This window comes from Hypanus sabinus, chromosome X1, assembly GCF_030144855.1.
Source record: "Hypanus sabinus isolate sHypSab1 chromosome X1, sHypSab1.hap1, whole genome shotgun sequence".
In the NCBI taxonomy this organism is placed as follows: domain Eukaryota; kingdom Metazoa; phylum Chordata; class Chondrichthyes; order Myliobatiformes; family Dasyatidae; genus Hypanus; species Hypanus sabinus.
The window spans coordinates 11,834,756-11,848,090 of record NC_082738.1 but is presented as its reverse complement, the minus strand read 5'-3'; the positions used below and the strand labels follow the sequence as shown (position 1 = coordinate 11,848,090).

The window sequence follows — 13,335 nt, the reverse complement described above, 5'->3', positions numbered from 1 at the left end:
CACAAATTTTGGCATCCTTACAATCAACAACCTATCAACTTCCACTTTAAATGTACTCAATGACTTGGCCTCCACAACCATCTGGAATGCCACAGATTCATCATCCTCCAGCTTAAGAAATTCCTCCTCGTCTCTGTTCTAAACGGATGTCCCTCTATTCTGAGTCTTATAGTGACTCCCTCACCATAGGAGACTTCCATTTCCTATCTGTATGCTGTCTCATCATCGTTGGTGATGAGCCCCACCACTGTCGTGTCATCAGTGAACTTAGTGTTTGTTCAGCCACGCAGTTGTGTGTGAGCAGAGTGTACAGCAAGGGCTCAGCACACAGCCCTGGGGGGCACCCGTGTTGAGGATGATGGCGAGGGAGGAGTGGTTGTGTATCCTGACTGTCTGAGGTCCTATCCAAGGAACCTAGGAGTAGAAGGACATAACTTAGAGTACTGCCTACACTTTAGGTCACCGTGTTATAGCAAATATGTGTCAAAGCTGAAAAGAGTGCAGAATACACTTGATGATATTGCCTAGACTAGAGGACTTGAGTTATAGGGAGAGGTCAGACAGGCTAGGTTTTCATTGGCTTGGAACATCAAAGAATGAAGGGTGTCCTTACAGAAATGTTTAAAATTATGATGCATTGATGAGGTGGACAGTAACAGTCTTTTCCCAGAGTAGGGGAGACCTAAACTAGAGGGCATTAGGTTAAAATCTTTCCACTCGCACCTTAAAAGGGGCCTAAAGGACAACTTTTTCCCTCCCCACACAGGGTGGTATGCATATGCAACAAACTGCCAGAGAAAGTGGTCGAGCCAAGTACCATGGTGTTATTTAACAAGTTTCAGATAGATATATGGATAGTGTGGCTTAGAGGGATATGAGCTGAGCACAGGAAATTGGAAATAGTTGGGTGGACAACATGCTCAGAATGGGCTGGTTGGGACAAACTGTCTGTATCCATGCTCTATGGATAAGAGGCAGATATAGCACTTTTGCTCAGAGACACTCAGTACAGTGAATGGCAAACAGTGTTTCAGCAGAGAAGACCAAAGGGGCAACCAGAAGTAAGTACCACCCCTCCTGCACTGGGAGCCTCCCAATAACTTTGCCACACCTTGAATAATTGTTGTTCTAGCTTTGAAATGTTTTCCTTCATTATATCAGTTTACCTAAACTGGATGAAATGCTTTGTCATCCCAGATAGCAATAATTAGCGTGTAAATATTCTAGTGACCTCAGCACCAGCTGATACCTTGAGAAAGAGGTTGCTGTTTAATAATTAGTGTGGGGTCACAACATGGACACATCTACATACCATCTTGCTGTGCTAGCAGATAGGGGCCTGTCACTAATAAATGGGGTACTAATAACTCAAGAGCGGGTCACGTGCTGTGTATCCTTTGGCAAGTGACTCACCTTTCCATACTACAAAGCTATTCCATAACCTACAATGTGCATTAGGAATACATTGCTTTGCCAGAATGTATGCAACTCCCACAGCACCAAAACAGCTCAATAACATCCAGGACAAAATAACTCAATAACATCCAGGATCAGCACCTAGAACATTTACTTGCCTCACCAGAAGCTGACTATGGCTGCAGTGTGTAGGATAAGTAACCGTTAGACTACCGAACTCTGCGAGATGGGAGGTCATGGAATTACCATCAGTAATATCTTTCCTCAAGTCACATTCTACTTCCACTTGAGATAATATTTGTTTCCCTCACTTTTTGTGGCCAAAATATTGGAATTTGTGGATCTGGGCTCACAACTTGCACTTTAGCAGTTCTAGGTGGTGGGAAAGGGGTTTTAAATCATGGCTTTGCCAATGATTCCACAGACCACAGATGACAGTATCTGGCAGTGGGATTAGGTGTGACTAAGCTACATCTGGGGATTCTATCCTGTTGACATCCAAGGTCACAAGCTCTGTTTTTAGTAGATGTTATAACTTAAAGCTGTTACTGTATAACAGGTGTGCAGCCCTGGTGGGTATGGGATTCAAACTGCATACCACTAAAAATAGAGCTTGTAACTTCGACAAAGTCCATGATTTTATTTACTTTTACTTATTGAGATACAGTGCAGGACAGGTCCTTCTGGCCTTTCCAGCAACCTGATTTAACCCTAGCCTAATCATGGGACTATTTACAATGACCAATTAACCCACCAGCTGGTAAGTCTTTAAACTGTGGGAGGAAACCCATGCAGTCATGGGGAGAATAGAAACATAGAAACCCTACAGCAAAATACAGGCCCTTCAGCCCACGATGCTGTGCCAAACATGTACTTACTTTAGAAATTACCTAGGGTTACACATAGCCCTCTATTTTTCTAAGCTCCATGTACCAATCCAGGAATCTCTTAAAAGACCCTATTGCATCCACCTCCATCACCAGCAGCCCATTCCACACACTCAACACTCTCTGCGTAAAAAACTTACCCCTGACATCTCCTCGGTACCTACTTCCAAGTACCTTAAAACTGTGTTCTCTTGCGTTACCCATTTCAGCCCTGAAAGAGCCTCTGACTATCCACACCATCAATACCTCTCATCATCTTATACACCTCTATCGGGTTACCTCTCATCCTCCGTCACTCCAAGGAGAAAAGGCCAAGTTCACTCAACCTATTCTCATAAGGCATGCTCCCCAATCCAGGCAACATCCTTGTAAATCTCCTCTGCACCCTTTCTATGGTTTCCACAACTTTCCTATAGTAAAGTGACCAGAACTGAGCACAGTACTCCAAGTGGGGTCTGACCAGAGTCCTATATAGCTGCAACATTACCTCTCGGCTCCTAAACTCAATCCCATGGTTGATGAAGGCCAATGCACTGTATGCTTTCTTAACCACAGAGTCAACTTGCGGAGCAACTTTGAATGCCCTATGGACTCAGACCCCAAGATCCCTCTGATCCTCCACACTGCCAAGAATCTTACCATTAATACTATATTCTGCCATCATATTTGACCTACCAAAATGAACCACCTCATCTGGGTTGAACTCCATCTGCCATGTCTCAGCCCAGTTTTGCATCCTATCACTGTCCTGCTGTAACCTCTGACAGTCCTTCACACTATCCACAACACCCCCAACCTTTGTGTCATCAGCAAACTTATTAACCCATCCCTCCACTTCTTCATCCAGGTCATTTATAAAAGTCACAAAGAGAAGGGGTCCCAGAACAGATCCCCAAGACACTCCACTGGTCACCAACCTCCATGTAGAATATGACCCATCTACAACCACTCTTTGCCTTCTGTGGGCAAGCCAGTTCTGGATCCACAAAGCAATGTCCCCTTGGATCCCATGCCTACTTACTTTCTCAATAAACCTTGCATGGGGTACTTTATCAAATGCCTTGCTAAAATCCATAGACACTATATCTACTGCTCTACCTTCATCAACATGTTTAGTCACATCCTCAAAAAATTCAGTCAGGCTAGTAAGGCACAACCTGTTTTTGACAAAGCCATGCTGACTAATCCTATTCATATTATGCCTCTCCAAATGTTCATAAATCCTGCCTCTCAGGATCTTCTCCATCAACTTACCAACCACTGATGTAAGACTCACTGGTCTATAATTTCCTGGGCTACCTCTACTCCCTTTCTTGAATAAGGGAACATCTGCAACCCTCCAATCCTCCGGAACCTCTACAATTGCCAAGATCATTTTCCATAGTGAATACTGAAACAAAGTGCTCATTAAGCACCTCTGCTATTTGCTCCGGTTCCATACACACTTTTCCAATGTCACACTTGATTGGTCCTATTCTTTCACATCTTATCCTCTTGCTCTTCACATACTTGTAGAATGCCATGGGATTTTCCTTAATCCTGCTCACCAAGGTCTTTTCATGGCCCCTTCTGGATCTCCTAGTTTCATTCTTAAACTCCTTCCTGCTAGCTTTATAATCTTCTAGATCTCGATCATTACCTAGATTTTTGAACCTTTTGTAAGCTTTTCTTTTCGACTAGATTTTCAACAGCCTTTGTACACCATGGTTCCTGTACCTTACTATCCTTCCCCAGTCTCATTGGAATGTACCTATGCAGAATGCCACACACATATCCCCTGAAAATGTTTTGCCACATTTCTGCCGTACATTTCCCTGAGAACATCTGTTCCCAATTTATCCTTCCAAGTTCCTGTCTGATAGCTTCATATTTCTCCTTACTGCAATTAAATGCTTTCCTAACTTGTCTGTTCCCATCCCTCTCCAATACTATGGTGAAGGAGATAGAATTGTGATCACTATCTCCAAAATGCTCTCCCACTGAGAGATCTGACACCTGACCAGGTTCATTTCCCAATACCAGATCAAGTACAGCCTCTCCTCTTGTAGGCTTATCTACATATTGTGTCAAGAAACCTTCCTGAACACACCTAACAAACTCCACCCCATCTAAACCCCTCACTCTAGGGAGATGCCAATCAATATTTGGGAAATTAAAATCTCCCACCACGACAACCCTGTTATTATTACATCTTTCCAAAATCTGTCTCCCTATCTGCTCCTTGATGTTCCTATTACTACTGGGTGGTCTATAAAAAACACCCAGTCAAGAATGTACAAACTCCTTACAGACAGCGGTGGGAATTGAACCCAGGTCGCCAGTAATGTGGAGCATCGTGCTAACCACTACGCTACCATGCTGTCCAAAGTCAAATTCTGTTTGACATGGCTGGGAAGATCCGAAATACTGTGTGCAGTTTGCTAACAAAGACATACTTGGCTCAGATGCAGTGCAGCACAAATCAACTAATGCACAGATGATAAGATTGCTCAGAGGAGAAATGAGGAAGGTTGGCCTCTACACACATTGGAACTCAGCACTGAAGGTGGGTACAGGTGTATCACTAAATACTGCAATGCAGAATTGGCTGCAGGCCATCAGTGGATCACACTGGGGATCAGAGACTGGTGGGTAGAAGCCTGTCACTGCAAAACATTGAAATGCTGCCTGGATTGCAGACATCACAATTAATGAGGAGCCAGTTGTGGGGAAGTGACTGCCACATTGTTAACCCTGATATTTATCATTATTACAGAGATTTACACAGCATGGATGGGCTTCAAGTTGCTGTTGCATAATATTGGGTAAAACTCCAAATATATGCAGTAATGGATCAGAACCCATCAGTACTTTGCAAATATCTCTGTAACGATATATAGCAAGAAATATTCCTCCACAGTGTTACGGACAAATGAATTCCTTCAGCATTTTCTGTTTTTATTCCACAGGGTACAATGGGGTTACATCTGATCCACCAGTGTAACATACTTAGACAGGAGACACTAATGTTAAAAACTAAAGTAACGATCGTCTCAAAGAGATGGAATAATGAAATACAGATAAAAATGTTTTTATCTCAGACACTCTCCAAGAGGACCACAACCTTGTCGTGGTTTGGAGGCTTGCGTGCCTCAATGACCCGGAGAGCCATGTTGGCTGGAGTCAGGGCTTGTTGCTTTGGCTCTTGGTAGGGTCACCCACGCCAAACAGGTCAAAGGGGAGAGGCCAGACTAAGAGTGGTCTGCCAGTCCTCCAGGTTCAGTGGCTCAGCTCAGGGCTAACAACCCTGACTGGTCACAACAAAATTGCTCCAGACACAGCAATGAACAATACTCCTACACCTGTGCGTGACAGTATTCCTGAGTCTCCACACGGGACTTGCATAGCTGACAGTAGTGAAACCGAGAGGAAGCTGCTGACATGACGAAGGAAGCCCTGAACACCGACAGAGATGGATGACCTTCACTGCTGCTCTAAACCCCAGTGGCATTACGGGCTGCAAGTAGTAAAAGACAATGCACTGTAAATACTGGTGGTCTAATGTGAACAAGGAATTTAATTCTTAGTAAAATTACCAGTGAAACTAATGGGACTGAAAGCCCATCTGATGCCTTGAACCCTCAGGCTTTAAAGCAGGGTGCTGGAGAAATAGCAAATGGTCTTCCAAAAGTTACTAGATATTGGAAAGGTCAAAATCAGTATTTAATAAAGGAGAAATGGGACTTCTGACCAGTTAGCTAAATGTCAGGGTCAGGAAAGAGGGCACTTAAAACATTACATAGACAGATGCATGAAACAGAAATTTTGAAATATCAGTCTTTTTTATTGATACTAGTGAGTTAGAAGCAGGAACTAGCAGATGAGAACCAAGATTTCCAAGGGCATCCAATAAAAGTCCACAAAAGGATAGGGAGGAATATATAACAGAGTGGTAATTGGGTATAGGAAATGAATTAGTGCACAGGACAGCAAAAATTGAGGAAGGATTGCATGCTGAACTTTACAGGAGAGAACTATTGTATAGGGACTTTAATCTCCATTAGCAAGGAAGGTCTCTCTTCTCTGTCAACAGTACACATACAGTTCATTGATTCTAATGAAGGCAAACAACTCTATTCAGACTGATCAAACAGAACAATGCTGTATTTGCCGGAACAAGGAGTAATCAAATTTAAACAAGATTCAGAGAGAAACCTATTGACAGGCTGACTGGTCCTCCCCCCCACCCCCCTCTCTTTTCTCTCTCATTGGATTCTAGCAGGGTGGGCATTGTCTTAGAAAATAAAAACATCCTTGGAACTTTACATACTAAGGTCTATGCAAGCTTAGCTGTCAAAACTGATCAACTTTTAGAAATATGAAGACAGGCTTGTTAATTGTATCTTATCAAGGTCCTGATTAAAACATTTTCCAATTGTGCAGTTGCTGATAAGGGAGCCCAAATGCTATTTTGATCCATCCAATTTCTCCAACCACAATGATTTGAACTGCTAATCTTCCGAGATACAGCAGCCTTCCTATTTTGTCCCCTTAAATTATGAGAGCTATTCCTCAGCTTCACTGGCAAGTATGGGCATGCTACTGTACAACTTCATCCTTGAAAAGGACATCTTTTACAGTGTACCATGGAATTCACAGGTTTGTACAGTAGAATTCTTCACTGGTGGGTACAGGTCAGCTATTGTACAGCTTGGGAGGTGGGGGCCTGTTTGGTTAGCTACAGACTTGATGCTATAGAATTACAATCAGATTTATGATTGCCATATGGGATTTTTTTTTGCAGTAGTGGTACAGTGCAAAGACAAAAATTACTAGAAATTACAAAAGTGCATAAAAGGAATAACTGATACCTGGTTGGCATGTCTATCACTGAATAACACTGATCACAAACTGGATAGATGCTTCTGAGAGCAGAAGCAATGCAAAATAATTATTTGTTTGAACAAAAATTATACAACATTCCCAACATACGAATAGACACATTAAGTCAATAATATTTATTAAAAATACTATTTCAAATACCAATTATGTAAATAGAGCTCAGTCACCAGGACCACTGGGAAATGCTGTGATACTACACGAGCCTGGGAGAATGCAGATGCATTCCATTTGCACACAGAAGCTGGTTTATATCAGACCCATTGAACTTGTGCAGGCAGAAGAGAAGATAGCCCAATTCTCTGTCAAACCACTATTCAGAGCCTGTTGCTGATATCAGCCCCACATATCCTGAAGCCTGGCTTCTACCATCTCACATCAAACGATGCTTGGCTGATATCCCAGAGGGAAATGCTGTATCCTAGAATCCATCAGTAATTTTGGGACTAATCAGAGAGGCTACAGCTGGTGGCTGTAGTAGAACACTTCAACACTGTACTGCTCTCACTTTTGACCAAGCTCCAGGGCCCAACATATTGATGTAAAGGCACACCAATGGCTCTAATTTGTTAGGCATTTGTCAATACATCACAAAAGACTTAGACTTCTTCAGTTGTAGAATGGTGAGCATTCTGCCTAATTACATCACAGACTGGTCTGAAGCAATAGATTGCAAGAGGCTGCAGAGGGTTCTAGACTCAGCTTCATCACAGGCACAGCCCTTCACAGAAGAAGCGGTGCCTCGAGAAGGCAGTGTCCATCACCAAGGAGTTTCACCATCTGCATCACATCCCTCTTTGCATTACTATCGCAGAGGAGGTGGTGCAGATTTCTGCAATCTTTAATAATTGTGGTCGCACTGTGCTGCTGCTGCAAAGCAACAAGTTCAAGTCTTAAATGAGTGATAATGCATCTGATTTTGGCCGTTTGAAATGTGGAAGTACTTGCAGCCCTTTAATCTGGGACCCAGAGCTCCAGTGAATGTGTTTGCCAAGGCACAGTGACAACATAGTCCCACATCAGGAGTTGTGAGAAGCATTTCCACTTTGACAATTCAATTTATTTTTAAAACTCATTCACAGGATATGGGTGTCATTGAAAATAAGGTTATATATTGACATGGAGAATAAATGAGACATTGAGCTTTTAATCTATCACAAGGGGGTGATGCCATAAACATGTGCCTTTGACTCTCAACTGTATGCAACCAATAGTGATAACTCAAAGGAGTGTGGCCAAATTTACTGATGGTAAACGATAGGTTGACTAACAAGCTGAGCTCAGAAAGAGACCAGAAAACTCTGGATGGACAAATTAAGTGAACAAGATGGCAAAGACAGTGATATGTCTGAAATAGAGGAAACCCATTTTTGAAGAAAGTGTTAAATGCAAATTTAAATGGAGTGAGACTACAAAATGTCACAATACAAGGGCATCTGGGGATCATCAAGCAAGAAGTACAAGAGGACAGCAAGGAAGAACCGAGAAGGTTTTTGGAATTCAGGCCTTTATTGTAAGGGGCCTGGAATTTAAGAGTGGTGAAATTTTGATTCCACTTTACAGAATGCTGATGAAATTGCATCTGGAATCCTATGCACATCTTTGGCAAACATGTTAAAAGATATACAGTACTTGCATTGGAGGGTCACCAGGTTGACTCAAGGATGAAAGGATTGATATGTGAAAGGTGAATTTATACTTACAGAAGCACTGAAATAAGAAAGGTGATTGGGGAATGTTGCATGGCTATTTTCCCTAATTGGGGGAGGGGAGGTCAATAGTACTAATAAGAGTTTGGGGGGGGGGGCGTCACTTGATTTAGGAAAGAGGAGGAGGAATCTTCTCAGCAGGTTGTGGATTTCTGAATTTACACACCCAAAAAGGGGAGATGAAGACAGTGAATATACTCAAGGAAATTATGAGCATTTCTACAAAGTCAAGGGATATGGTGAGAGGACAGCAACATTGTATTGAGGGAAAGACCATATCAATGATGACCACTAAATTGTGGAACACATTTGAGGAACTGACTGCTTCTGTTCCTTATACTCAGCCACATGGGTATGGGATCACAGGTCAGGGGTTTCCAACCCTTGCCTAATGGTATTGGTCCATGGCATAAAAAGGTTTGGGAAACCTCGGACATTAGGCCATGAGTGATAGTGGCAGCAAACTATCTCCATCACACTCCTTAGTTCAATATGATAGTCATTTTCTTTAACAACATTTATCTATGAGTGAGATGTGCCTCTCAGCTCCAGGCACCCGAGATAGACCCCAACCTGTGTGGAGTTTGCACATTCTTCCTGAGACTATAGAGGTTTCTCCTGGTGTTGAAGTTTCCTCCTTCAAGTGCCAAATATGTACTGGTTTTTAGGTTAATTTGATACCTCGGTATGCATCAGGGGTTCTCAGTTAATGGTAAGGCTCATTAGCATAAAAAAGGTTGGGAATCTCTGGTTTAGATGGATGATAGTAGAATTGGGAACAAGATGATGATTTTGAGAGAACCGGTTGAAATAAGTAGAGGACTGGAATTATTCTTTGCTGTCATCAGGGAGAAGGTACAGGAGCCTCAGGACTCTCACAAGGTTCAGGAACAGTTATTAGCCCTCAAACTTCAGGCTCTTGAACCAGAGGGGATCATTTCACTCACCCCATCATTGAAATATTCCACAACCTATGGACTCACTTTCAAAAACTCTTCATCTCATGTTCTTGATGTTTATAGTTTATTTATTATTATTTTCTTTTAGCACTTGCACAGTTTGTCTTTTTCACATTGCTTGTTTGTCCATCCTGTTGGGTGTGGTCTTTCATTGATTCTATTATGTTTCTTGGACTTATGAGTACACCCACAAGAAAACAAATCTCATTGTATATGGTGACATCTACAGTACTGTGCAAGCCTTAGGGGGGGGGGGGGGGGTGTGTGTGTGTGTGTGTGTGTGTGTGTGTGTGTGTGTGTGTGTGTGTGTGTGTGTGTGTGTGTGTGTGTGTGTGTGTGTGTGTGTGTGTGTGTGTGTGTGTGTATATATATATATATATATATATAGAGAGAGAGAGAGAGAGAGAGAGAGAGAGAGAGAGAGAGAGAGAGAGAGCTAGGATGCCTAAGACTTTTGCACAGAACTGTATTTGTCAACATGGAGAGGAGAGCGAGTTTGTAAATCTGCCAGAGCAAAGGATGTTGGGAATGGTAAAAGTGCCGCAGGAGTGGAGTGCCAGGGGCAGGTGGAGGTGCAAACACACCCAGCCCTGAGACACCAGGTAAGTCATTTGATTCCAAACATTTGCTTTATTGATCATTACAAAGTGTCTCTGGTGCTTCCTGCTGCTTCTGCTCTCCCTTCCCCCCTTTCCCAACCATGGTTCCCCTCTCCCTGCTCTCTTCCCACTCTCAGTCCACAATAGAGACCCATATCAGAATCTGGTTTATCATCACTCACATACATCATGAAATTTGTTTTTGCAGCAGCAGTACAGTGCAATACACAAGATTACTACAGTACTCTGCAAGTCTTAGACACATATACCTGATAAATGTACTTTGAACATTGCTCCCACTGTGAAACAGATACAGTACTCATGCTTTAAAGTCATTACGTCACCCAGCGGAGCAATAGGCTTTTCAGTCGACCCCACTCACTCTGTCCAATCATCCAATTTCATCCTGGTTTATTCTCACTTCCACACAGTAGGGACAATTTCCAGCAACCAAATTGACCTATCGACCTGCACATCTTTGGGATGGAGGAGGAAACAGTGGAAATTGGAGGGAGAGCATGCAAACTCTACACAGACAACTCTTGAGGAGCTGTGAGGCAGCAATACCAGCATAACTGTGCAATCATATTCAGCATACAGTAGAAACCAGCTGTTTTTTTTTAAATTCCAGATTCTATCACTTGAATTTAAATTGCCAACTTGACTGATCACTGGTCCAGAACTCAGGACCGACCAGAGCTGTGTTGCTGTGTTCGTCTGTTTCATTTGAGATATTAAACCAAGGCCTCAAACTGACAAATTCCTTACAAAGCAGAGGGAGTTCTTCCCACACATCCTCAGCCAAACAGTTCCCTCTCAATCAAAACATTAAAACTAATTATCTGCCCATTAGCACAATGCTTGCGAAATGTTATTGCGCTTTCTGACTGCATTTTTACATGATAGTGTTCACTGTCTATCGAGCACTTTCTGACGCTTCAGGTGGAGATAAGTACTATACAAAGAGGCTCGTTCATAAAATCTAAACAGATATCAGCACCACGACCGCTGAGCCCCACTTGGTACGAGACAGACTGCTCCTATTCACCGCTGATAGTCGGTGTTTGGTGACAAAATACAGCGAGTTTTGGAGGCCCTGTATATGGGTGCGGATTTAGTACCCGATTTCCCACCCATCTTTACTGCGGTGCGAGAGAAGTGGGGGGAGGAAGAGGAGCGGGCGAAGGAAAGGTTCGATTCCCCGCCGCGACACTACAGAGGAACAATAGAGTGGGGTAGCGGCGGCCGCCAGTCTCTACACCTACCGGCGGCGGGACACACACAATCCTCGGATCCTCCACTTGTTCGTCCCCACGACCACCACCACACACACGCGCACCCCATGATCGGCCCACTGATAAACCCCGCACCCAGACAACTGTGCCGGGCGCTTTGTTGCACCGTCCCCTGCTGCCCCTCTCTCCGGACTGACCCTCCCCACCCATCTCCACTCACTCTGGACCTCGAACTTGCGGATGATGGTGTCCAGGTAAGTGTTCTGAGGCGCGACGTGGCCCCGGCGGACCGGCATGGTGTCGGCGAACCGGCCTCTGATTTCACTCTAGAGAACCGACCTCCTCCTGCAGCTCCATCGCCGCCGCCCACGGCACGCCCCCTCTCCCCCTCCCTCTGACTCCGTCACCACGGCACCGGACTCCCGGGAAATCCCAGCAGCATCACCCGTCTGGTGCCGCGAGCGGGGTCTGCCCCGCAATCAGTGCCGGGGGCTGGGGGGCAGTCCGCGGGCACTCGGCGTTCCGTAGGTGGGTGAACAGTGCCTGGGATGCAGCGGTAAGACTGAGCTGTGCTCACACATCGGCTGCTGGACCCGCCCGCCCGCTGTCGCGGGTGCGATTGATCGGCCAGGGAGGAAGTTCCGTGACGAATGCAGATAGATTACTTGTGAAACTCGTGCTGAATTCCGAGTACATGATCTCCACAGAATGCTGGATGTGGGTCAGGCGGAGGTCACACCAACTCCTGCAATGAGCTTAAAGGGGAGCAGCCCACCTGGCGAGTAACGTGTAACCCTTTGGACAAGTTTGCAAACATACAACGGTTGTTAAATGGGCATTACATCGTTGCCACAGCGCTGATGAAGGCATTCCTTCACCCAGAACTGTTGATGAGGGCAGCTCCACTTTAAATTTTTTCCAAACGACCATTTTTAAGAGGGAGGTTGGAACGTGTCTAAATTTACACATGTTTAAAAATAAAATGCTCCACTGCGTGTTGTGCTCTTGAGACAGGGATGCTGAGGAGTGGAACGCTTCCCAGCTCCTCTGCAGTGACAGATCAGACGCGAGATGCGACAGACTAGTCACAGTGTCAAATTCCTGAACAATGCCAGCTCAAACTGTGAGGACAGGTACAGGCGGCCTCCCGTAGTATTCAGGTCCCTTTACAATGCCACATCAAACAGTCAGGGCATTTACAAGGATTATAAACAGTAAAGACTTTCTTATCAAATGCTCCCCAGAGGTGGTAACGCTGAATCAAGTTCCATTCTATTGTCGTCAAACACTCCTCGGGTTAGATGCGGAATAAAACGAGTTCTTTCGGCAAACATACTCTCGCAAATAGGACATTGTATGGATTGCATACAGATCGTAAAAGTCCCTAATGCTGTTGCAAAACGGAGTAAATATAGTCTAGGGTTTCAGAGTGAAAAGCTGCATCAAACTACCAGCGCATATCACAGCTTGGGTATCTTCCACACAACTCCTCAGAATTCTGGTCCTAATATCTGGTTAATGTCTTAGTAAGTGCGGTCAGATAGGAAGCTAATGGCAGGTGGCAGCGTGCTTCAAGGATCACATCCTACAAAGGTTCAATCTTGACTAAATATTTTGCAGTAATTGTCAGCTTTGGCTCAGCTGGCAGCATT

The 13,335-nt window shown here is 44.1% G+C and overlaps 1 protein-coding gene across 1 annotated transcript in view; it reads right to left on the bottom strand.

Moving 5' to 3' along the window:
• kcnh6a (potassium voltage-gated channel, subfamily H (eag-related), member 6a) overlaps positions 1-12,333 on the bottom strand; it is a 162,238-nt gene extending 149,905 nt beyond the window's left edge. The window contains exon 1 of the mRNA XM_059956717.1: positions 11,904-12,333. Within this exon, the coding sequence (XP_059812700.1) occupies positions 11,904-11,979 (76 nt within the window). The 5' untranslated portion in view covers positions 11,980-12,333. The remainder of the gene's footprint in view (positions 1-11,903) is intronic.
• Between the last annotated feature and the right edge of the window lie 1,002 nt (positions 12,334-13,335).